This window comes from Serpula lacrymans (genome assembly GCF_000218685.1).
Source record: "Serpula lacrymans var. lacrymans S7.9 unplaced genomic scaffold SERLAscaffold_8, whole genome shotgun sequence".
NCBI lineage: Eukaryota > Fungi > Basidiomycota > Agaricomycetes > Boletales > Serpulaceae > Serpula > Serpula lacrymans.
The window spans coordinates 1,528,560-1,553,879 of record NW_006763297.1 but is presented as its reverse complement, the minus strand read 5'-3'; the positions used below and the strand labels follow the sequence as shown (position 1 = coordinate 1,553,879).

The following is a 25,320-nucleotide window of genomic DNA, read 5'->3' as shown; positions in this document are numbered from 1 at the left end:
GACGAATAATTTATAGGGTGAAGTGCTGGTGCAGAAGATACTGCATGCTTCAGAGCATCAAATGCTTCTTGTCTGTGTTCATCCCATTAAAATTCAGCTCCTTTGCGATACAATTCTGTCAAGGGGCGTGCAAGAGCAGAGTAATTGCGGATCCAAATGCGAACTGTCCCACATAGACCAAGAAAACTGCGAACGTCTTTGGGAGTCTGGAGAATTGGCCATTTAAGAATCTTGTCCACCTTGGTACTGTCAGGGAGACGACCTTCTGGGCAGCATACGTGTCCGACAATCACAACTTGAGGACGACATAACTGAGTCTTCTTTCCAGAGAAAGTTCCGCCAGCATGACCAACTCTATGCATAATGCGATGAACGTCAATGGCATGTTCCCATATAAATCTACGAATGCCAGGGTTGCCAGGAATAGTCTCTGGGTTGCCATCTGCATCTTCATAACGAGAAGTAGGTCCTTTGATTGGGAGGTCATCAACAAAGATATTGGCAATATGCGGAATTTCGTCTTGCAAGATGAAAGTCATGCAATTCTGGAATTCTGGAACGGAATTGGTGAATCCCATAGGCATAGAAGTAATCCTCAGAAGTCCTAGTGGCGATAGAAAAGAGGTAAGGTCACGACTGTCAGGGTGCACTTTTCGAGCATCAAATCCCCAAAAAAGATCAAATACAGTATAGCATTGCAAACCAGCAAATGGCTCCACAAAGTCGTCAAGGATAGGTGGTACTCCTGAGTCTTTGATAGTGACTGCATTTAGTGGCTGAAGATCATGGACGATGCGAATCTTGCCATTCTTCTTCTGAACGCAAAACCACTTAGAGCGATAAGATGACTGGCTAGGCTCATAGACTCCAGCTTTGATTTTGTCTCTGAGCAATTCTATGACTTCATTCTTGATTCCAGGAGGAATAGGAATGTTCTTGTATTCCCAAGGGACATGTGGGAGAACAGGTATGACGTAGGGAGAGAAGTAGTCTTCTCTGAACGTTCCTCTGTCAGTTTCCTCAAAGGCAAGACTGCGCTGATTGAGTATCATGATGTGAGCGAAAAGCTTTTCCTCTTCTGGCCATAAGAATCCATCAGAGTTTAGCTTCATTTCGTCATAAAGGCGCTCCTTGGTGAGCTTCGGCGTGGGAATGAATTCTGGGGGAAGGACAGGAAGGGGTGGGAGCGAAAGGAGTGGGTCTTCTGGAAATGACCGAGTGACACGTGCATCTTCTGGGAATACTCCAGGAACAGGTTTGACTTTGCGATCAACACGTTTGTAAGCTCCAAAACTCGACCAATCGGGTGCTGGTACAGGTATAGGATCCACAATGTCTATCATGTAAGTCTATCATGTAACTAGGGTTAAAACAAAAAGTGTTCAAAGAAGGAAAGTGCCGTGGTAGTTTTGCGTCATCTCGGACCAAATAGGATAGGGATGAGGTCGGAAGTTTTACAAGGAGGGAAGGAAAAAGATCAGATAAGAACGAAAGGCGAACATAGACAATAGAAAAAGAAGTTGGTACAAGAGTAAAGGAAGGAAAAACCGGATAACATAGAAATCCAAGAGGCCATTTTGTACAAGTAATAGATATATAACAAGAAAGAAGAAAAAGGGAAAAGGTGGCATATGGTCCAAGAGCGCTGAATGGAGTGTTAAGTAAGAAAGGAATATAGAAATGTATCACCAGCATCTACCTCAAACTTCAACTGCGGCACTAGCAAGTACCTCAGTGCTGGTGGTGAATGTGGATGCACTGGATGGATGAGTTGTCCTGTTGTGGAGGTGAATAACCTCAACACGTTCTCGTCGACAATAAGCGCGAATACGAGGGAAGACAAAACCGTAGAAAAGGGTGAGGACAAGTAACACTCCCACCACAATCTCGATGATGAGAGCTTCTTTAGTAATATGAAACCCTTCGAGCCAGGACATGTTAGGTGCTTGTAATGCTCGATGTAAGCGTTTAGGATGGAGTGAAGATGTGTTAGAATCGGAGTAGAATTTCTGGCACTGGTGTGAATAATTGATAATGGCTGAGCTGATGGTGATGTGGGAAAATGATGATAATGATGCATGGAAGTTCGAAGATAAGGAGTAATATCGGATGATATATTGATGGAAGGTTGATGCTCCACTCCTATTGTTGTGGAGAAGGATAAGTGAAGGGGCAGTGAGGATTCAATCTCCCTTTCATCCTCTTGACTATCATTGCAAATAGTATGCATGAGTGTGCGATTATCAGGAGAAATTGACGAAGCAATAGTAGCATTGGTAGAGGATAGTGATGGGGGTGAGTCACTGATGTTTGATGGTAACTGTTGACGCGAATATGGGGGTGGTGATTCAGAATCAGTGGATGAGTAATCATCAATTAGTCCATTTATATGATTGTGTATCGGCTCCGAATCGGATTCTTGTATTACCTCCACCGTCACATTGACTTGACCATTCATATCACGTGATGGAGGTCCATTTATATCTTCATCAGTGGGAATTGGAAATGACTCTGTTTGAGGAAAGAAGCGAATATGTGCAGTTCCTGAGCGACTGATAATAGATTGTGCTCTTCCAGGTCCATGATTCTGGTCAAATCGCAAATGAGCATGGAGTAGGACATAATCCGCATAAAGGTTGTGGTTTTCATCGAAGCCATGGTGTCCTCTCATGACATAGTCTGAAGTTATTGAGAGTGAGCTCATGTTGTGACGATATTGAAGGTTGTTCAGTAGACCAAAAATAGCAGACCTTTCATCTTCCCTGATTGAGCGAATATGGTCAAAGAATGTTCCGAAGGTACTGGCATTGGGGATAGGGATGGAGGCTTCAATAGTTTCTTCTAGACGATGTTGATGATGAGAACTGTTGTTAGAAAACCACACACAAAACAAACTAACACACAATCCTCCCAGATTCCACGGAACTTGTTTATGGGCTTTGCCTCCTAGAACAGTGGAGTGGTCTGGTTGTTCGTGGGGTGGTACGTATAAAGATCCTTCAAAGTAAAACCCAGAGGTGTATGAGTGTGGGTTTTGAGGAGGAGGGATAGTTGAATTTATAGGAAGATAGGTGCTTTGTGGCGAGTATAGACGAGCACTACCTTGCTAATGGTAGCACAAGGTAGGTTTGAGAACGACGAGGATGACGAGGTGACGAGGTTCCCAGTGATAGCAGGCTCCTGACGCACAAACTGTAGTGCTCAGAAGGACTCTAATCGAAAGGGATGACAATGACTTCAAAAGTGAGAAGTGACGATGACAGCAGTTGACAGTGGTAGAAGTGGGAAGTGTTGTGACTACACTGGATCACAAGTAGCAGAGTAGTGAACTTGAGAGTAGAGAAGAAGTCTGGATTGGATTTCTTGTTCTTCTTTTTACAAGGTAAAATACAGGGGTTTATATAGTAAAAGAAAAGTAGGCTATGCACAGTATAGCTGTGCAAAAAGAATGAGAAAGAACATGAAGGAAGGAATGTATGCTGACAAATCCTGTGTAGGTAGTACAGGATAAGATTGTCAAAAAAAGGAAAAGAAAGAGATAGAACAATGAATGCTGTGAGTAATGTCACAGGTTTGTACAGCCATAAAGTAAAGTCCAATAGCAAAAAGAGAGCAGGAAAATCATGATGTCATGGGAAGATGCAGTAAAAAAAGGCCAAGGCAAAACACTATCAGTATCAACACAGTTCCTTTATTGTCAGTCAGGCATTCTAAAAAAATATGTGTCCATAAAAATGATTCAAAAATCAAAAATAATCGCACTGTAAATGAATGTTCTGCTGAAGAAAAAGAAACTGGAGCCACCGGTCCACCACCTAGTCCAAATCCGACAGTTCCATGGCCTTATCAATGGACTGGTTGTGTTGGACCACCTGATCAAACGAGGGAGGGAGAGGAGTAGTTCCAATTTGGAACAAGTGAGTCCCAGGCAGCGTGTGGTAGGTGTAGCTGTAGCGAAGACGATGGACAAATGATAAGTGTACCCAAGTGAATGGGACAGCGATGAACATGGGCGACGCAAGGGGATGAACCTTCTCCAGCTCAAAAACTACCCACCCACGCTCCAACCAGGCAAGACGAGCGACCGATGTTTTGATAGTATATGATGGCAGATCGACGTCATGAAGATGGACCTGTTGCCCTATTTGAACCGGCCGCCGGGGCTTTGCTGATATCAGCAGTGGCACGTGGTAGTCAACGGATTGGCGACGGAAGCGGATAGGAAGTGGTGACATCAGAAATGGTGGGGGTGCAAATAAAATGAGGAGGAGGAGGGTGGAGGTGACGGAAAAGTGGATTAGAATGGGGATCCAGAAACAACCGTCAGGTGAGAATAAAAAGGAGAGGAAGGGGCCCATGGTGGGGCTAGGCAAAGGAAGGGGAGTAAGGGAAACGACAAAAGCGAGGGCGCAATGCAATGTGTAGCCAGTGGCGACGCGAAAATTTGCCGAAATGCCGAAATGCGGAAAAAAGCAAAGGTGAGCGTGACTGGATTGCCTAATAGAGGTGGTGCTGATCAGCCACAAGTTTGAAACAGGCAATATTAATTACTATTCCACGTGGCACTGTGCCTGTGTGGCGCAAAGGCGAGTCTTTTTGAATATTTGCTTCGTTATTGACACCTGTCCATGCTACCAATCAACTTTGGTGCATGACAGCGCTCTGCAGTGAGAGCGACTGCATTCATAGTCTCCTGCGATTTGTATGCAGTATCCAAGTCTTGCTTGGCTTGACCACTGGAAGGTTTCCCATTGATATCTAAGCACTGTTCATGAAAGAAAAATGAGCAGTGTCAGTAAATATATCATGATACAACGGTTATTTTATATTGCTTACTTGGTCAAGCAATTGCATGGCAACATCAAGCAGCTGATATAAGATATCTTGCTCAACATTGTGAATCATTTTGTTCTCGCCAAAAGAATACCTGAAAGGGAGATTGGAAGGAGTCATTGGAGAGCGCAGGAGATTTTGTCCCAAGATTGAAGAAACAGTGGACAATGGATGCACTGGCAGGCAATGGGTAGCCTCGCTTCTTTTCACACCTCTATTAATGCGGTGGTGGTGGTGGTAATAGTGGCGTTGGAGGTGTTGGCAACGAGAGAGAGACGAGGAACAGGATATGCAATAGTCTTTTTGGTGGTCTAGAAAAACCATTGCTATTACTTCAGACTAGGTTGTTGTCATACGGTTGGGAAGGTTAGTAACGTGGCCTTGGTACGTGTTCACCGTTGTTACAATCTCTATTGGACATTTAAGGACTACTCATTTCTTTTTACTCATCGGTTATACCATCGGACCAATGACTCATTTCCTTCACGTATACTTCTGTTCCTCTTGCATTTGCAGTACCTATTATAGTACTTAGTCCTCAACGGACGGACCTGCCCTAGATAGGACCTAACCCCTATCACCGATTCCTTTCTATTATAAATACCATGTAACAGCAGTAGTATACTCCAATACGATTCTACACAGTTTACGCTTACAAAGCTAGACTCCTAAGATCAGACTTCTACTCAGAAGAAGACCAACTCTCGTTGGAAGACCTCCACTCAGAACTATGTTCTCGAACTTGTCTTTGGATAAGTCTCTTTATAAAACCTCGACGAACCTTCAAACTTTGTTAAGCACTTTGTGCGTAACAAAAGAATCGTATTCTAACCAGAAGTCCCACCTATTTAGGTTTGGGAAGAAAAAGTCGACAAGACGTTGCAGTGACCAACAACCAGATCCCAGAGAGCAAGAGGAAGCTCAGACAACCAACAAACAGCAACCCCACCAACATCATCCCGACAAGAAAGGATAGCAGCACCGCCTCCCTTTCCCCAACCAGACGTAACCCGACTCCACACCAGAGAACAAGCAGACACTTTCTACAAAGCCAGAACACGTTGGCTACAGTACTATGCAGGAAGCCACCCACAGCTACTGCCCACAACACAACACGATCCCCCAGTAACCGTAGAAAACCTCTACGACGAGAACAACTTTGAAGAGTTTGCAGCAGGCGGTGACCCGATACCACCTCCCACTCCACAGATACTCCCCGCTGCACCTGCTCCATCCCACATCCCACCACCACACACCATGTCTAACACTGCAGCCCCCAAACCCACAATGATCGGGAAAATTGATGACTTCGATGGAACCCCAGATAAAGCCCAAAGGTGGATATCGTCCACCGATCTACACTTTGATATCAATGACACCATCTACAACTCCGACAAGAAAAAGGTATATGTGGCCCTCAGCTACATGAAGGACGGCAACACCGCCTCATGGAGCGAAGCCAAGATGACTGAATACAAAGAGAAGAATGCCTACCCCACATGGGCAGACTTCATGAAAACCTTCACAGCCAGTTTCAGAACGGCAAACGTCAAAGGAACGGCCTCGGCCGCCTTGATGAAAATGAAAATGGAACAAGGAGAAAATGCAGTAGCGTTTAACTCAAGGTTCATGCTAGATGCTGGGAAAAGCGGCATCAACAATGAAGCCATGACCATGGTTTATCAAAAGGCTATCCGGCCACCCCTCCTTCGCGGGGCACTCACCGGAAAGGAACTACTCACCATCGAAGACTGGATGAGCACAGTAGCGAACCTAGACGCTAGCTGGATCAGTGCCAACACTATCTCGGAAGGAGCGTGAAGACAGAACAACAGAAACCGCAAGAGTGGACCATCCACTAGCACCAGAAGATTAACCAAAGACGAAGAAGAATCAAGGAGAAAAGAGGGAAGATGCTTCATATGTAATGAGAAAGGACACATAGGAAGGAATTGTAGGAACAAAGGAAAAATTCCCGAAAGAAAGGTACGTCAAACCAAAACGGAAGATGACACCAAAACAGTGGTAGAAGAAGACAGGGTCCAAAATATCATGAGGATGTGGAGGGAGTTAGGAGAAGATCAAAGAACAGAGGTGATGAAAGAATTGGAAGATGAGGGTTTTTAAAACGACGGACTACCCCAATGTTAGTACCATCAAAAATGGCAACTGTAACAATAGCAACAATCAATGCCAACTCTTTACGAATTGATTGCTCGTTGAAACAGAAAACCATCGGAACCAAAGCCCTGATAGATTCAGGAGCTACAGACGACTTCATGGACACCAAATTCGCCATCAGACACCAACACCCCCTCCAAAAACTCCCAACTCCTATAACATGTAAAAATGTTGACGGAACCACGAACAAAAACGGAAAAATTACGCATTGCACCTATCAGAGGATAGATGCAGGAGGACAAAACAGGTTCACAAAGTTCCTATTGACCGGACTAGACGGAGAAGACGTATTACTGGGATTTCCCTGGTTACAAAAAGTCAATCCCGTCATTAACTGGAAAGACAAGGAATTACCAAACTCAGACAAACACTCCATCAGGATGAACCAAACAACCACGGAAACAAAAATCAGGACAACTGCAGTAAAGGAAGACGTGTATGAAACCATTCATGGATACGTATCCGACCAAACGCCCTATCCTCGAACCACGATTTGATTAAAGGTCAACTCGGCAATGGAACACGCGCAAATACACGGAGAAAAGAAGGAGCATAACCTCCCGGATGAATATAAAGGGTATTCGGACGTCTTTGACAAAAAGAAGTCGGAAAGACTCCCCAAGCGACAGGAATATGATCATGCAATCAACATGAAACCAGAATTCGTACTAACAGATTGCAAGTTATACCCATTGGCACCAAAGGAAGACGAAGCATTAACAGAGTTCTTAACGGAAAACTACAGAAAGGGATACATCAGGCCGAGCAAGTCGCCACAGGTGTCCCCTTTCTTCTTCATTGGCAAGAAGGATGGATCACTCCGACCGTGCCAAGACTACAAAAAACTGAACACATATACCGTGAAAGACCCCTATCCACTACCCCTGATACCCGACCTCATCGAAAAATTGAAAGGAGCCACCATCTTTACGAAACTAGATCTACGTTGGGGATACAACAACGTAAGGATAAAAGAAGGAGACAAATGGAAAGCTGCGTTTAAAACCAGCAAGGGAGTGTTCGAACCAACGGTCATGTTTTTCGGCATGTGCAATTCACCGGCAACATTCCAAAGGCTGATGAACAACAAATTCAAAGACTACATCGATGAAGGTTGGATGATCATATACATGGATGACATCCTCATCTTTGACACCAACATCGAAAGACTCTGAATCCGAACGAAACAGGTTCTACAAAGACTACGCGATAACGACCTATTCCTAAAACTAGAAAAATGCACCTTCGAAGTGGAAACCATTGAATACTTAGGAATGATTGTTTCCCACAATCAGGTATCAATGGATCCAGCCAAACTTGCTGGGATCCGCAATTGGCCAATCCCAAAAGACACCAAAGGTGTAAAGAAGTTCTTAGGCTATGGAAATTTCTACAGGAAGTTTATCGGTCATTACTCTGACCTTGCCAGACCCTTGAATGCCTTACTAGAAAAGGATAGGAAGTGGAACTGGACCCAAACTGAAGACGACACTTTCAAATTGATGAAACAAAAATTCCTTGAATCCCCCATAACACAAATTCCCGACTCCTCAAAACCGTCAAAGATTGCTGCAGACGCCAGCAAACACGCCACAGGAGCTGTATTAATGCAACCCAATGACCAAGGACAATGGCACCCATGTGCATTTTTCTCCAAAACTCTATCCCGTGCTGAAAAGAACTACCAGATCTACGACAAAGAATTATTAGCGGTAATGAGAGCTTTAAAAGAATGGAAACACTTACTTTTGGGAAGCCCCCACACGATCCAAATCCTGACAGATCACAAGAACCTGACGTACTGGCAAGAAGCCAGGAAACTCACACCACGACAAAGAAGATGGCAGCTGGAACTGTCACAATACAATTACACCTTGGAGCACGTACCAGGAACCCACATGGTGGTACCCGACGCACTCTCAAGAAGACCTGATTTATACGTCGAAACAGAAGGAGATGACAATGACACGCCAATAATACCCACCTCAGCGTTCCTGTATCACAAACAAACGATTAAAAACACAGTCGAGCAAGCCATGCTCACAAATGATAATTATCCAGGAAGAATGAAGAAAGACGATTGGAGAAAAGAAGAAGGACAGTTCTTTTATCAAAATAAATTACTGATTGATGAAGTAGAAGAACAAAAGACGATCATCAAAGATCACCACAATTCCCTGTTCACAGGACACCCAGGTAGGCTCAAAACCTACCAGTTGATCAAAAAGGCCTATTGGTGGCCAGGAATGATGAAACAAGTGAAAGAATACGTGAAAGGATGCGCAACTTGTCAACAAGCGAAAGTAAACACGCATCCCACCACCGTACCATTAATCCCAAACCAGACCCCGAAAACCGCAGAACCAATGAAGTACCTATCCGTAGACTTCATAACTGATTTACCAGAATCCTCAGGATACGACAGCATAATGGTCGTGGTAGACCAAGGACTTAGTAAGGGGGTAATCCTCTCACCTTGTCATAAAACCATCGATGCACTCGAAACTGCACGAATCTTTCACGATTCCATCTTCAAACAATTCGGATTGCACGATAAACTCATATCCAACAGGGGACCACAGTTCGCCTCTGAAGTATCCAAAGAACTCCACAAACTCCTGAACATTGAAACCGCACTCTCCTCTGCGTACCATCCCCAGACGGATGGACAAACAGAACGATCCAATCAAGAACTGGAGATCTACCTCCGCATATTTTGCCAGAACCAACCACACAGCTGGGCAAAATACCTTACAACCGCCAAATTCTGTCACAACCAAAGACCACACTCCACAAACAACCAATCACCATTCTACCTCCTCATGGGATATGAACCCCGAGGAATCCCGACTAAACACAGATCCACAAATATCCCATCAGTGGAAAAACGATTATCCGAACTGCTTAGGACAAGGGAAAACGCCCTAAAAGCACACGAACTCGCAAGAAGCAAGATGATAAAACGAAACAACGGAAAGTTCATGTGATTCTCCGAAGGACAAAAGGTGTGGTTAGAGAACACCAACCTGCGAGAAAAAGCTACCGAATACAAGAAGTTCAACATGAAACGCATCGGACCTTTCCGCATCCAAGAAAAGATTTCCCCGGTGAACTACCGACTATCCCTGCCTCCCCATTGGAGGATACACAATGTTTCCCATGCATCCCTTCTCACACCGTATACGGAAACCAACACTCATGGCCTGAACTTTATCCGACTACCACCTGACCTGGTCAACAAAGAAGAGGAATACGAAGTAGAAAGTATTTTTAGACACAAACCCTGGAAACACGGGCACCGCTACCTGATTAAATGGCGCCATTACCCTCATTCCGAAAACTCATGGGAACCGGAAGAACATTTAACCAATGCTGCGGAGATACTGGAAGCCTATAAGAAGGACCACAAGCTGCGTTGAAGAGACAATCACCCCACTACCAACAATCCTCTGTCTCTCAACACAAAACATGTCTACTTCTAACTCCACCGGCTTCCCTATCACCACCTACTCGATACCCGGCGATGCCAACTTGCTAGCCAACGAACGAGTGTCTTTTGCCCGTGGGCAACAACACAACCAAGCCGATGTCACTGATGCCATAGAATTAATGTCAGCAAAAGACGCCTATACCTATCTCTTTTACGAGACCAAAAAACGCTGCCCCCATGCGTATCACGCTCTTTCTTCCATGCATACCTTCCTTGCCATAGACCTCATAGCTGATGAACTCCTAAAAGCCATAGACTCAATACATTCGTTGGAAAGCGAGCATTCGCGGCTCAACAGTCAGGACTTGAGTATCTGTCGGGCACTCCGGATGGAAAAGTTAGTTTTGGAATCTTTGTAACGACACTTGAGGATGAGCTCCTTGAATGGGCAGATGGACTCGGCAAAGGAATATTTGGAATCAGGCGGGAGGACATTGCTAAACGGAGCTCGCACGCGGATAGAGCAAGACGGTTGTACGAGTACTCCTCCACCCGGTGTCATGCACCAAAGTTGATTGGTAGCATGGACAGGTGTCAATAACGAAGCGAATATTCAAAAAGACTCGCCTTTGCGCCACACAGGCACAGTGCCACGTGGAATAGTAATTAATATTGCCCTTTTTGAACTTGTGGCTGATCAGCACCACCTCTATTAGGCAATCCAGTCACGCTCACCTTTGCTTTTCCATTCGGTACTTTCCGCATTTCGGCATTTCGGCAAATTTTCGCGTCGCCACTGGCTACACATTGCATTGCGCCCTCGCTTTTGTCGTTTCCCTTACTCCCCTTCCTTTGCCTAGCCCCACCATGGGCCCCTTCCTCTCCTTTTTATTCTCACCTGACGGTCGTTTCTGGGTCCCCATTCTAATTCACTTGTTTGTCACCTCCACCCTCCTCCTCCTCATCTTATTTGCACCCCCCACCATTTCTGATGTCACACTTCCTATCCGCTTCCGTCGCCGATCCGTTGACTACCACGTGCCACTGCTGATATCAGCAAAGCCCCGGCGGCCGGTCCAAATAGGGCAACAGGTCCATCTTCATGACGTCGATCTGCCATCATATACTATCAAAACATCGGTCGCTCGTCTTGCCTGGTTGGAGCGTGGGTGGGTAGTTTTTGAGCTGGAGAAGGTTCATCCCCTTGCGTCGCCCATGTTCATCGCTGTCCCATTCACTTGGGTACACTTATCATTTGTCCATCGTCTTCGCTACAGCTACACCTACCACACGCTGCCTGGGACTCACTTGTTCCAAATTGGAACTACTCCTCTCCCTCCCTCGTTTGATCAGGTGGTCCAACACAACCAGTCCATTGGTAAGGCCATGGAACTGTCGGATTTGGACTAGGTGGTGGACCAGTGGCTCCAGTTTCTTTTTTTTCAGCAGAACATTCATTTACAGTGCGATTATTTTTGATTTTTGAATCATTTTTATGGACACATATTTTTTAGAATGCCTGACTGACAATAAAGGAACTGTGTTGATACTGATAGTGTTTTGCCTTGGCCTTTTTTTACTGCATCTTCCCATGACATCATGATTTTCCTGCTCTCCTTTTGCTATTGGACTTTACTTTATGGCTGTACAAACCTGTGATATTACTCACAGCATTTATTGTTCTATCCCTTTCTTTTCTTTTTTTGACAATCTTATCCTGTACTACCTACGCAGGATTCGTCAGCGTACATTCCTTCCTTCATATTCTTTCTCATTCTTTTTGCACAGCTATACTGTGCATAGCCTACTTCTCTTTTACTATATAAACCCCTGTATTTTACCTTGTAAAAAGAGAACAAGAACTCCAATCCAGACTTCTTCTCTACTCTCAAGTTCACTACTCTGCTGCTTGTGATCCAGTGTGGTCACAACACTTCCCACTTCTACCACTGTCAACTGCTGTCATCGTCACTTCCCACTTTTGAAGTCATTGTCATCCCTTTCGATTAGATTCCTTCTGAGCACTACAGTTTGTGCGTCAGGAGCCTGCTATCACTGGGAACCTCATCATATTGTCGTTCTCAAACCTACCTCGTGCTACGATTAGCAAGGTAGTGCTCGTCTATACTTGTCACAAAGCCCCTATCCTTCTATAAATTCAACTATCCCTCCTCCTCAAAACCCACACTCATACACCTCTGGGTTTTACTTTGAAGGATCTTTATACTTACCACCCCACGAACAACCAGACCACTCCACTGTTCTAGGAGGCAAAGCCCATAAACAAGTTCCGTGGAATCTGGGAGGATTGTGTGTTAGTTTGTTTTTGTGTGTGGTTTTCTAACAACAGTTCTCATCATCGACACCGGTTTGTCCCTCCGGTCCCTGTCGCACCCAGACCAGACCAGTGTTACCCCGGAGCGCACTTACCACATCATCACCCGTCAACCTACGCCCATCCCGTCGGAGGAAAAATATATTCCCACCGTCCCAACCAGCCCGATCTCACAAGAGTCGAGCCACTCCAGTCCCCATTCCATTGGGTCGAACCCAAAACCACCGTCTCCCCCATCATCTCCACCTCAACCAGTGCCAAACGCCCAAACCCGTCGCCTGACGAACCAACGAGGAGCCCGACGCGGCCGGCAAGAGGTGATACTCCAGATCCCTGCTGCCAGAACTCCATTGAAACGGCAGTCTCATATGTCGAAGGGACAGAAAGACAGTCCGATTGGCGCAATGCGCAGGCCTGAGACTGGCTCTCCCTCCAACCCAATCAACGTAGATGACGACGCAGCCATGATTGATCAGTTGTACGCAGGAACGTACGACCTGGGAGATGACGATCCAACCACTCCCCAATCCAACACCTCATCCAACACCCGGCGAAGATACCATGAAGGTGTTCTTAACAACACTCCATACTGCCAAAACTGCGGTTGGAGCGATCACCGCACATACTATTGCAAAGCCTACTATTGCCCCGACTGTGACCATTGTGCACCAGGACATAGTTTCAATTGGTGTCCCATCCGCAGAGAAGACGAGGATAGGATTCTGATGGAAGGATTACATGGAGATGTCAGCTACGATGACAGTTACAATATGGACGGCGAAGGTACCGAATTTTGGTGAAACTCGAAACGAGTAAGGGGGTAATGTTACAATCTCTATTGGACATTTAAGGACTACTCATTTCTTTTTACTCATCGGTTATACCATCGGACCGATGACTCATTTCCTTCACGTATACTTCTGTTCCTCTTGCATTTGCAGTACCTATTATAGTACTTAGTCCTCAACGGACGGACCTGCACTAGATAGGACCTAACTCCTATCACCGATTCCTTTCTATTATAAATACCATGTAACAGCAGTAGTATACTCCAATACAATTCTACGCAGTTTACGCTTACAAAGCTAGACTCCTAAGATCAGACTTCTACTCAGAAGAAGACCAACTCTCGTTGGAAGACCTCCACTCAGAACTATGTTCTCGAATTTGTCTTTGGATAAGTCTCTTTATAAAACCTCGACGAACCTTCAGACTTTGTTAAGCACTTCGTGCGTAACAACCGTTCACTTCATTTATGTAAAGTGAGAAACTGTGGGAAGACATACTGATTAGACCTGATAGGGCAGAGTCTGACTCATACCTAGTGAACTGCAAACCAATGTTACTCAGTCACAATGTTGTGATATAGATTGATCCATCAACAGCAATGTTGATGTCCAAGTTGACAACATCATTATAGCCCAATATTAATTGCAACATATTAACATGCTACAAATTCAAACTCCCGTCGGTGCTAGCACACTCTGCCTATGCCAGCAATGCCTTGGAATGACAAATTTGTTGGCCCAATGGCTGCTCTTTTTGCCCCTTAGATCTCCACCAAGCTCGCTCACTCTATGAGATAATCAGTCCGTGCCCAATGTTCATATACCTCAGTTTCATAAATTGATCACAATCAGTACTGATTTATAATACCACCCTAATTAGATCTCCACCAAGCTTGCTCACTCTGTGAGATACTCCGTATGTGTGCCTGTTATAACTTTACCAACATACTCACAAAAAAAAAAAAGCTGCACAAGGTTATGATCAATTGAACTATACTTTGACTTCCTCTCCACAAAGATACTTGCTCCATGATACTCCGTTATTCACGGCTGCTTCATATTACCATACCAGCACTGGTCTTCAAGTATATGACCATGAACTTTGATACTGAGTACATTTACCTTCTTCTTGTTCACACACTTCCTAACAACCAAGTCTCCTTGCTCAATACACTAACTTCATGCGTGCCAGTCTTTTTGATCTGCAGTGTTCAGTTTTCCATCAGCCCCTGTATTCTCCTGCGGCTTTGACTCTTGTAGCTCTGTTTTGGAACTTTGCTGTCTGTAATGTATTGTCTTCTACTAGTCCCTCTGGTGCCATGGGTTCTGCTGGTCGTGATCTTTAGTATCAAGTACGTCTATATACTTCTGTTTTACACTTCTTGCTGACCAACCTCCTTGCTCAGTCCGTTATTTTGATTGCAATCCAATCTCCTGGTCCTAATGTGTCATTAGCACTTGTGGTTGTTGACTATTGTACATTTATCCCGGAACTTTGCCATCCACATAAATCAATTTTAATTCTGTGTTATGTTTACCTGGGCCTTCACCTCATGTTTCACCAAATATACCAAGTCCTTCTTTGTTATCTACAGCTAAGCCTCAATTTTGTATTGTACATCTACCCCTGTCCTTACCTATGCTTCCTCTATGTACAGGGCTCTTAGTGTGCTATGTGCATGTTAGGTCTTCGGGCCTCCAAAAGGTCGCAATTTTTTTCCCTAGAGCTTACTGGGGACTTCTATTATCCCCAATTCACTCTTTGTACAACAGAGGTCCATTTTGGTTCCCAATATACTGTCCTATTCTGTGCTCAGCCTGTCTGGATTGGGTACTGTCCTAGCTGTCCATAACCTGCTGTCCGGCTCCACCAATGAGCAGAGAGGTGGATATTATTTCAGTGAAATATCTCAGGCTTTGGGAAACAGTGTCAACAATGAAGATATGGCTGCCTCTATACAAGCAGAAAATTTATTATGGGGAAGCAATGGATCTGACCTGCAACTCAATCACATGGTAAGTTTTTCCAGTAGACATGCATCAAAATATCTACTGATAATAATATATACAAGTAGCCTATTGCTTCCAGCTCGCATCATGGCACTGTGTCTCAATTGGGTCCATCAAATTATTCAAGATTTATTACATCCAGTTCCAGCTCCAGTACATCTGATATTTCTCTTGCTTTTGCCTCCAGCTCCCGCCAATAAATCACCTCGGACTATTCGAGAACGTCAAGCAATTCTCAGCATGCTTGCACGTGTCTACATTGCACCCGACACTTTGAATCAGAGCAAGGTTCTCTCCAGCAACGGTTTTCAGGTTTGGACTGTTATATCTGTCAAAGGAGGGTCAAGAGCACAGGGTGATAGCTCAAACAGTGGATCTTGGGGTGTAGGATCTACCATTTATTCAGGTAGTGGGGGTGGGGGGATAACTTAACTGATGGATCTTCGCTTCCCAGAACAACTCTCAACAGGGCTGACCTACTAAGAAGTAACCCAAACCATACAGAGTATGAGCCGGTAGTAGGGGACTACACTATTGCCGAAAAGACAACCCGCACATTAGACTAGTACCGCGTGTGTCTTGGTGTGGATAATTATAGGATCCTCAAGGATGCTTTGCTACATGCTTGTGCCATCAATATGCTTGACATATTTGATCCTCTGAATGAGGACATTGCTGACGACTACATCTCAGAAGCTAATGCACAATGGATGGCTGAGCATCCGTATTCACAGGGTTTAGGTACGTCTTAGATGCTCCCATTATATTCATTGTTTTTTACAACCATATCCAGTACATTACACTCCAGTGTCAGATTCTAGTGACCAAAGCGACTTACACATGTTCAACATTGTCAAGAAAAAATTGCAGAGTTTGGGGAAAGGGAAAAGGGAAAAGGGAAAAGGGAAAGGGAAAAGGGAAAAGGGAAAAAGGGAAAAGGGAAAAGGGAAAGGAAAGAGAAAGGAGAAAAAGAAGGCGGTAGACAATTATTGCAGTCACATTACTCCCCCGTCCTATAATCTTTTTTGGTCAGGTGGTAGGCATCGGGGCCCAGTGGAAGTTTAGTCAATGATTGATAGGTTTTTTGATGGAATAGAAGGCTACAATTTTGCAAATATATTGAACAGAGTGGTATGTTCATTCCTATCTATATAATACTGTATAGTTTAATATATGTGCACTCCAGGGACATGTTGTTGTACCTCTCCAGCATCCTGCCTTCAAGGAAGCTGTGAGGTTGATTTAATTTACTGATGAACAGGTGGTAATGTTGGCAGAGTGGGGGTCTAGCAGGTGCATACTATTGGCAGTATACACATACATCCTGACTATTGTAAGTTATGTTGCTTGATTTGTCATTCATCCATCTCTTACTATTAAACAGTTATATCATGCTTTTGAATGTCGATCAAGCGGAATCCGCAGGGGTAATGCTTTATTCAGTGAGGTGCATTATCAACACAGGGTATTTCTTCGAGCCCTGAGGTATGTCCAATTTGTTGCTGAACTTTACCCTGAATTCAATGCTTGCCGCACTTCACTCTGGATGCAAAATATTGATCAACACAAGTAAGTAAAGTTATTCTTGCATAAGATTCACTGATTGAACAGCACACATACATAGTTTTGGCCCACTCGGTGCTCTAAACAATGCTGACCCATTTTGAGTACTGTTGCCTTTTATACCTCAATGTAATAATCCAGCGACTGACTCAAATGCTGTGGATTTGTTGCCAGTTTCAGGTGTAGCACCCTACTCCTTCCCTACTTTGTTGACAACTTTTGTGCCCGCTCCTGTGCCTGTTTTTGTGGCACCACCAGCATTTAGCCTGTCTGCACCTAACAATGTGCTGTCTCAGTTGGCTGTTATCCCTGCTCCTCAGCCTATTCATGCTCCAGCTGTTCCCCCTGCTCAGACGTCAGCTACATAGGTCCTTCCCTTCCCAGAATATGATAAAGAAGATCTTATACATGCTGTCTCTAACATCAATTGCTCATTCCCAGCACGTCATTGTCGTCATTGTCATAGGCACTATTCTTTCTGATTCAATGTGCTTTGCTTCCATCTTTTCTGATTGTCTGGCTATGTTGTTCATTCACTATGATTACTTTTCTTGTATTTTGTCCATCCCCATTATACTTTCTTGTTGATTCTGTTGTACTTTTTCTTTTTTGCTGATTTTGATTTGATATCAATCTGTACGTCAATATTGGTTGCATTCCTTATGTCTCTCTATTCTTGAATGTGAATGTGTTTATATAATATCAGCAGTGTTTATCATCACATGCAGGCTTGTAAGTCATAATACATATACACACACGCTCAAGAATGCTTACTAATGAGCTGGCTGCGTGTTTCCTTACAACTATCATGATTGATCACCTTAATCCCTGTTTCCTCCCCTTGATGACACTACCCACTACAGGATGGTACTACTGCTAGTCTAATGTATGTATGTATTCATGCAGTAAACTTGTCTAGCTAGTACTACTGAAGGTCTTGCATTCATTTGCATGCAAGCCCTACCTTAACCTTGAGCCGGTGAGAACCTCACATTTCAACATTGCCACTATGCAAACATCAGTACCGCTCATTCTATTACACACACAGTCAACTCTCTTGTGGCCCGTATGATTTATCACTGACACTGTCAGAAAGACTATCTATCTGTGGAACATGTGTGTTGGGCAAGGACATCAATTGATATTAGCAAAGAGGAAGGGGTCGAATGACTCAGGTGCGTAGTGCTTTTCAGTTTTGGTGTGTGAATGCTGACTTTGATTTTGTAGCGCCAATTTTAACCACCTAATGTTGCAATTGATGTACCAGTACCTACTTACACTTCACCTTTTTTTGTACTTTTACTTTTATTTTTTCAAGTCACATGACCAGTCATGTGACCATTTACTTTACATTACATTTTTGGACCTTTCCTTTAATTTTCATTCTCCGCTTTAACCTTTTACTGTAGTTTTCACACTGTGCCATGTGGCACTTCCCTTTCAGTTCAAACTCCACCTTTCTCGCGCGGCGCTGCCTTTATTCTTATTTTAGCTACAAGTATCTCACGCAGTGGAGCTGGTCACACGGTGTCGATGATGAGAACTGTTGTTAGAAAACCACACACAAAACAAACTAACACACAATCCTCCCAGATTCCACGGAACTTGTTTATGGGCTTTGCCTCCTAGAACAGTGGAGTGGTCTGGTTGTTCGTGGGGTGGTACGTATAAAGATCCTTCAAAGTAAAACCCAGAGGTGTATGAGTGTGGGTTTTGAGGAGGAGGGATAGTTGAATTTATAGGAAGATAGGTGCTTTGTGGCGAGTATAGACGAGCACTACCTTGCTAATGGTAGCACAAGGTAGGTTTGAGAACGACGAGGATGACGAGGTGACGAGGTTCCCAGTGATAGCAGGCTCCTGACGCACAAATTGTAGTGCTCAGAAGGACTCTAATCGAAAGGGATGACAATGACTTCAAAAGTGGGAAGTGACAATGACAGCAGTTGACAGTGGTAGAAGTGGGAAGTGTTGTGACCACACTGGATCACAAGTAGCAGAGTAGTGAACTTGAGAGTAGAGAAGAAGTCTGGAATCGAGTTCTTGTTCTTTTGTTTTTTTTACAAGGTAAAATACAGGGGTTTATATAGTAAAAGAGAAGTAGGCTATGCACAGTATAGCTGTGCAAAAAGAATGAGAAAGAATATGAAGGAAGGAATGTACGCTGACGAATCCTGCATAGGTAGTACAGGATAAGATTGTCAAAAAAAGAAAAGAAAGGGATAGAACAATAAATGCTGTGAGTAATGTCACAGGTTTGTACAGCCATAAAGTAAAGTCCAATAGCAAAAAGAGAGCAGGAAGATCATGATGTCATGGGAAGATGCAGTAAAAAAGGGCAAGGCAAAACACTATCAGTATCAACACAGTTCCTTTATTGTCAGTCAGGCATTCTAAAAAAATATGTGTCCATAAAAATGATTCAAAAATCAAAAATAATCGCACTGTAAATGAATGTTCTGCTGAAAAAAAAGAAACTGGAGCCACTGGTCCACCACCTAGTCCAAATCCGACAGTTCCATGGCCTTACCAATGGACTGGTTGTGTTGGACCACCTGATCAAACGAGGGAGGGAGAGGAGTAGTTCCAATTTGGAACAAGTGAGTCCCAGGCAGCGTGTGGTAGGTGTAGCTGTAGCGAAGACGATGGACAAATGATAAGTGTACCCAAGTGAATGGGACAGCGATGAACATGGGCGACGCAAGGGGATGAACCTTCTCCAGCTCAAAAACTACCCACCCACGCTCCAACCAGGCAAGACGAGCGACCGATGTTTTGATAGTATATGATGGTAGATCGACATCATGAAGATGGACCTGTTGCCCTATTTGGACCGGCCGCCGGGGCTTTGCTGATATCAGCAGTGGCACGTGGTAGTCAACGGATCGGCGACGGAAGCGGATAGGAAGTGGTGACATCAGAAATAGTGGGGGTGCAAAGAAGATGAGGAGGAGGAGGGTGGAGGTGACGAGGAGGTGAACTAAAATGGGGACCCAGAAACGACGGTCGGGTGAGAATAAAAAGGAGAGGAAGGGGCCCATGGTGGGGCTAGGCAAAGGAAGGGGAGTAAGGGAAACGACAAAAGCGAGGGCGCAATGCAATGTGTAGCCAGTGGCGACGCGAAAATTTGCCGAAATGCCGAAACGCAGAAAGTACCGGATGGAAAAGCAAAGGTGAGCGTGACTGGATTGCCTAATAGAGGTGGTGCTGATCAGCCACAAGTTCAAAAAGGGCAATATTAATTACTATTCCACGTGGCACTGTGCCTGTGTGGCGCAAAGGCGAGTCTTTCTGAATATTCGCTTCATTCTTGACACCTATCCATGCTACCAATCAACTTTGGTGCATGACAACGGGCTAGGCCCCATGACATCATCAGCCACTGCCTCTAGCAACTGTACAGTACATACAAACAAACCTGTATTAGTATATAAACCCCAATAGATCTTGGGGAAAGACTCAGCGAGTCCTCCTGTTGTCTAGCACAACAAACCCGTTGAAACCTAAGGGGTGATCCCTTGCTTCTCTCTTCTCTCTTATGCTTGTCTGAGTTGTGCACCAGAGTAAATAACTCTTGGTCGTTACACCTGACCTGCAATTGTGGCAAATGCAGAAGTCGCATCGCTGAATTGAAGCTGTGGGAACACTGGCACCAGAAGTTTCTGAATCATCCCACTATCTCGTCACCATTGCATCACTAATCTGTCATCTAAGCGAGCCCCTTCCACTCCGATGAATAGAGATCTCGTCCATATTGGTGCTGTGCTGGTAATTGGCACCACTGTCACCTATGTGAGTTAACTTTTAAATCTTTTGCAAAATCTGCACTAACACTTTATTTATTTAGATCTTCACTCAATGTACAACTTGCTCCGCCAGAAACGGCATGACCCCAGCCCCTCCAATGGTAAGTAAAAGTTTTGATTAGCTAAACTACAAGGTCTCATTACTAACTTTTGTTCTGTTTAGCATACCGTTGGAGTGAGTAGATTGCTACATATGCCACTAAATGGCCATGCATACTAACTATCATTTTCAGCAAAACAACAATGTTAGTGCCAAAATTAGCTCATCACATATTTTCTAACGTCTTCACATCAAACACAGATGTCCAGACTGGGTCCCATGCTTTGGCTTCCGGTATTTTCAACGATGTTGGCGGCAATCAGTATAATTTCAACACCATCAACATCATTAATTGCTCGTGTCAAGCCAAACTGCCCCCCCGCTTGTGACTTCTGATTTGGTGGATACAGATGAACAGAACGCAAGGGAATAAGTAGTATATTAGAGTACATTAAATGTAGTCAGACCTCATTTATTCTACTGTAACACTGGCCAGCTACAACCACACAGGTACAGGGATTTATAAAGGGTAAGCGAACCTGATCTCAACATGGTGTCGGCCAAGCATTGATATTGTGTTTCTCACTTTCATGAGGACTGGTCTTACAGGGGCCCATATATACTGCATCCTAGAAATAGGATGAGAAAATGGCTTGGACTGCATCTTGCTGTAAGGTCTACCACATGTATGTATGTTGTGTTCATATTAATTCTTATATTGACAATCTCTCAACAAATGTTTAGCTATACTACTATGGTTTATTGCCCATCCTCATCTAGTGTAAGATCAATTGTGTTTGGTTGTGCAGGCCTCACAATTGTTTGAATGCACTGATGGTGGTGAAAGACCCTTTTTGTGGTCACTACACCACACAAGCATCTGGCAAAAAGGTGAGCAAAGTCTCTTTCCAGTAGGCCAGGACTGACAATCCTATTAAGTCTCATTATCTGGTTAAGAATGCTCTCTGGAATGCAGCCCAGTGGCCGACATTGCTCAATGTTTGCAACAACACCATTGATACCTGAATAAATAGAAGACCAGCCTACAATGAATCAGGGAAAGCCAATCACGGATTCTCAGGTACGTTACTGATAGGCCTTCATGCATTTTCTCCATTCTCACATTCCTCTAGAGTTGTTGGTTGCAGAGGAGCCTCACCATCTGGATAAACCTCCCTCATGAAATTTGGCTCAATGTTCCATTGAATGTTTATGACTCACCCCTTTGTGGGTATTTATTTACCATCAGGTCTTTTCTAGTATACATACGGTCCATGCTGACTGCTTCTCTTTAGAAAAAGCTGAACCACGAGTTTGGAAACCCACCATAATATCCACAATGGTGATTGGCACACAGTGCCACATAATCACCTGCGAAAGAACCCCCATTGGGGATGGTTATGGCGACCTCAGTGTATAATCCTTGGTTGTTTAGGCTGATGGCACACAAGCAACAGGGACCAAGGAAATCATATGCTTCTTGGTGGTTTGTAACGTTAGAAGGTGTGACACGCTCACCAGCCTCAGTGATGGGCCCGGAGATTATACCAAGGTAAGTTTCAATTTTTGTATGTTAAAAGATGCAACTTACCATAACCACAGGCGCAAGTCCCCTGCTTCTGCATTGTAGTGGAGAAAAAAACCATTGGGTAAGACTCCTGGCAACCAATGTGAAGTAAGTACGGGAATAACACTGCATTCAACATTCCCATAGAGTTCATGGCAAATTTTGCAAAGGTAATGGATCCTATACTTTCAATGTATGTTCCGTTCCTATCCAAGCTTGCCTTTATATATGTGGTCCCGGATATCTTTACTACTCTTTTAGAATTTAAGGAAGTACAAACAAGTTCGGTACCTACCCGACATATACAGTAGGTTGCTGAGCTTTTTCTGTGTTATAAAAGGCGTGAGATGTAGCTAATTCTTGTCAGCCCTTGTCCTAGCCAATGAGGCTATTTGATACTGCTACCTTATAAGGTTTTTACCAAAAGTTATAGGTGCCCTGTCAAAAAATATATTAAGAACACCGGTACTGTATTATCACACATCTTATACTGCAACAATCCTGTTTTTACAGCAACAGAAGAAAGATCTATGCCTACAGAGCAAAGTTCAAGACATAAAACCACTCACCAAAGGAGGGAGAATGCACTGCAGTTGGGTCCAAGGAAACAACCATGAGTTTCTTTCTTCTATAAACTTTTCTGCCACAATGTGTTAAAGTTGCGCTTTTTATAAGCCGGATTGTTGATCCTTTGTGCATCACGGTAGGCATTTTGGGAGGATGGTTCATGCCCTTTGCAGTATCAGGATCCTACTCAAGAATGGTGTTCAGCATATGGATGAGCTTGTTGGTGAGGACGGTCACACCCTAAGTGTAGAGTAAGTGTGCTTATGCACTTTACTTGTCATGAGAGACAGTCTCAGGGAACCTAGGGAACGTGCTGTGTTTGAAAGGTTGATGCAGATGGTACCAGGGTTGGACACTCGTCTCCAAGAGAGCTCTAGCAAGGAGAGAGGAATGATAGCTGACTTTGTTAGTTTTTATTGCTTCACTTTTTCATCTTGCTAATATTAAAGCTCCTGCCTGCAAAGATTCAGCAAGGCTCGTCTGGGGCTCAATCTGATGATACAAAAAGCCTCAAAGGGTTGATCCTTAACTGGGTCACACCTCGTGGGCAATCCTTAAGACCTCCTCTATCTTGAAACATCAAGTCGGATTGTGGCTTCTTCCACAAGTATACTGGGGCTTTGCTGTGTGCAGCCGGGTTACAGTGGTCTGATGATGAGTCATTTATTGGATTTGGCCATGTGACCTCACATAGCCACCTGACCACAGGGAGTGCATAAAAGCAAAGTGGACCAGCCAGGGATTGAACCCAGGACCTCTGGCTATATATGGTGGTGCTCCAATCAACTGAGCTACCAGCCCTTGTACTAATGTCAACTCATGATGTATGTTGTCTAACAAGGCTAACAGGCTTTGACCTTGACTATTCCAACATATTATTACTTCCTGACATGAAGCAATCATCAACCTATGCTTAACAAAACTCAAGCAAAGCTCAAAAGCAGCAAATTGGTTGTCCAAGGAGATCAATGGATATAGCTACAACTTGGAAAACCCTTGGAATGGAGCCTTTTGCAGCTCACTTTTGGTTTCGGTAGGTGCTCATGTTATCTTCCACGAGTTTAAATGTGAACAGCTCACTCTTTTATATCAGGCATACAAACATAATTTCACATCTCCCAGTTCAGTCGACAAAGGGGAGTCAAAGGCGACTCGGTCGAGCAACGCGCAGATCCATGAGATGGTTATGGTGACTCCTGCCTCTATAGCTTATGTGGCTACCCAAGTATGTCAGGTTATTTCTCTTGCCATTCCTCATACTAATTGCTGCGCCCATTTTAAGGTTAAATTTGCATTATGCTCATCTCCAATATTTACAAAAAGCAGTAAAGTGACTGACTCTGAGAGTTTCTATAACTCAGTTCTTGATGTGTTCGATGATCCAGATGAGGCTCAAGAGCTAAACGACCTCCTCACATGGTGGAATTTGTCGGTCGATATTACCATGGTGGCTAACTTATACCGAACTAATAGCTTTATATACTCAGGCAGATTTTCCCTGGCCATACATTATTGATGCACCCCTTCTCAAAGGATAGTGCATTGACACACATTAGAGAAAGGCAGGCTGCTTTGAAAGCCTTGGCAGCGGTCAAATCAGGAGATGCCTGATCCAGTCTTTCCTATAATTATTTACTGCAGCAGCTACATGTCATACACATAGGCACTATATTATGAATATTATCTAGTTGTGATTGACAATGACAGTCTAATACACCAAATACATGCTTGGATATTATCTTAGTTTCACCCATCCAAGTCGACAAGAATGAGACATGTACTGAGGCCAGAAAGAATCTTAAAGAGTATATGTGGGTCAAGTGGGATCAGACAATATATATATATATACAATACATGTAGGTTTATATATATAACTTTAGGATGAGACAATGTAGTACTGCTTGCTGTAGAAAATATATTGGTTCAAATTCTATGCTACGGTTGGGCAGAGGTTAACGTTGTTCATGATACCGTATGTACAATACTTCAAGCCACAGCCTGAGTGTAATATACAATTCTCTAAACTGTAACTGTCTTACATGATCATGAAATCGTTCAGGTTTGATCTAGATAAGATATTGGGCTCAGAACTTGTAGATGAGTCTGAGGATATATTTAAGTAAGTACATAGATAAAATAAAGGGCTATACTAATGATTAGCTAGGTATTTGAAAGGGGGGAAAATAAGGGTCTCACCTCAG

The 25,320-nt window shown here is 43.9% G+C and overlaps 7 protein-coding genes across 7 annotated transcripts; 5 read left to right on the top strand and 2 right to left on the bottom strand.

The window, feature by feature from the left end:
- Window positions 1-1,583: 1,583 nt before the first annotated feature.
- Window positions 1,584-2,244, top strand: SERLADRAFT_392342 (uncharacterized protein; the record flags this gene model as incomplete). The annotated part of the gene is made up of 2 exons (XM_007319548.1): window positions 1,584-1,645; window positions 1,700-2,244. 2 exons carry the CDS (start codon window positions 1,632-1,634, stop codon window positions 1,869-1,871), a joined length of 186 nt encoding a protein of 61 aa, XP_007319610.1.
- Window positions 2,245-5,563: 3,319 nt separating this feature from the next.
- Window positions 5,564-6,654, top strand: SERLADRAFT_439149 (uncharacterized protein; the record flags this gene model as incomplete). Its single annotated transcript, XM_007319547.1, has 2 exons — window positions 5,564-5,637; window positions 5,733-6,654. The coding sequence occupies 2 exons, from the start codon at window positions 5,564-5,566 to the stop codon at window positions 6,652-6,654; spliced, it is 996 nt and encodes a 331-aa protein (XP_007319609.1).
- A 4,148-nt stretch (window positions 6,655-10,802) lies between these two features.
- SERLADRAFT_392341 (uncharacterized protein) lies at window positions 10,803-11,006 on the bottom strand (the record flags this gene model as incomplete). Its single annotated transcript, XM_007319546.1, has 1 exon — window positions 10,803-11,006. One exon carries the CDS (start codon window positions 11,004-11,006, stop codon window positions 10,803-10,805), a length of 204 nt encoding a protein of 67 aa, XP_007319608.1.
- A 2,019-nt stretch (window positions 11,007-13,025) lies between these two features.
- On the bottom strand, window positions 13,026-13,456 carry SERLADRAFT_392340 (uncharacterized protein; the record flags this gene model as incomplete). Its single annotated transcript, XM_007319545.1, has 2 exons — window positions 13,026-13,276; window positions 13,406-13,456. Coding segments are annotated over 2 exons (302 nt in total), but the record flags the coding sequence as incomplete, so codon positions are not given.
- Window positions 13,457-14,854: 1,398 nt separating this feature from the next.
- SERLADRAFT_409095 (uncharacterized protein) lies at window positions 14,855-17,244 on the top strand (the record flags this gene model as incomplete). The annotated part of the gene is made up of 10 exons (XM_007319544.1): window positions 14,855-14,919; window positions 15,385-15,583; window positions 15,657-15,730; window positions 16,176-16,318; window positions 16,371-16,613; window positions 16,674-16,708; window positions 16,764-16,808; window positions 16,839-16,910; window positions 16,962-17,146; window positions 17,202-17,244. The coding sequence occupies 10 exons, from the start codon at window positions 14,855-14,857 to the stop codon at window positions 17,242-17,244; spliced, it is 1,104 nt and encodes a 367-aa protein (XP_007319606.1).
- A 3,627-nt stretch (window positions 17,245-20,871) lies between these two features.
- On the top strand, window positions 20,872-21,381 carry SERLADRAFT_439143 (uncharacterized protein; the record flags this gene model as incomplete). The annotated part of the gene is made up of 5 exons (XM_007319543.1): window positions 20,872-20,931; window positions 20,987-21,046; window positions 21,109-21,120; window positions 21,179-21,190; window positions 21,247-21,381. 5 exons carry the CDS (start codon window positions 20,872-20,874, stop codon window positions 21,379-21,381), a joined length of 279 nt encoding a protein of 92 aa, XP_007319605.1.
- Window positions 21,382-23,272: 1,891 nt separating this feature from the next.
- SERLADRAFT_370680 (uncharacterized protein) lies at window positions 23,273-25,242 on the top strand (the record flags this gene model as incomplete). Its single annotated transcript, XM_007319542.1, has 7 exons — window positions 23,273-23,370; window positions 23,416-23,524; window positions 23,584-23,662; window positions 24,064-24,152; window positions 24,213-24,344; window positions 24,402-24,547; window positions 25,179-25,242. 7 exons carry the CDS (start codon window positions 23,273-23,275, stop codon window positions 25,240-25,242), a joined length of 717 nt encoding a protein of 238 aa, XP_007319604.1.
- Between the last annotated feature and the right edge of the window lie 78 nt (window positions 25,243-25,320).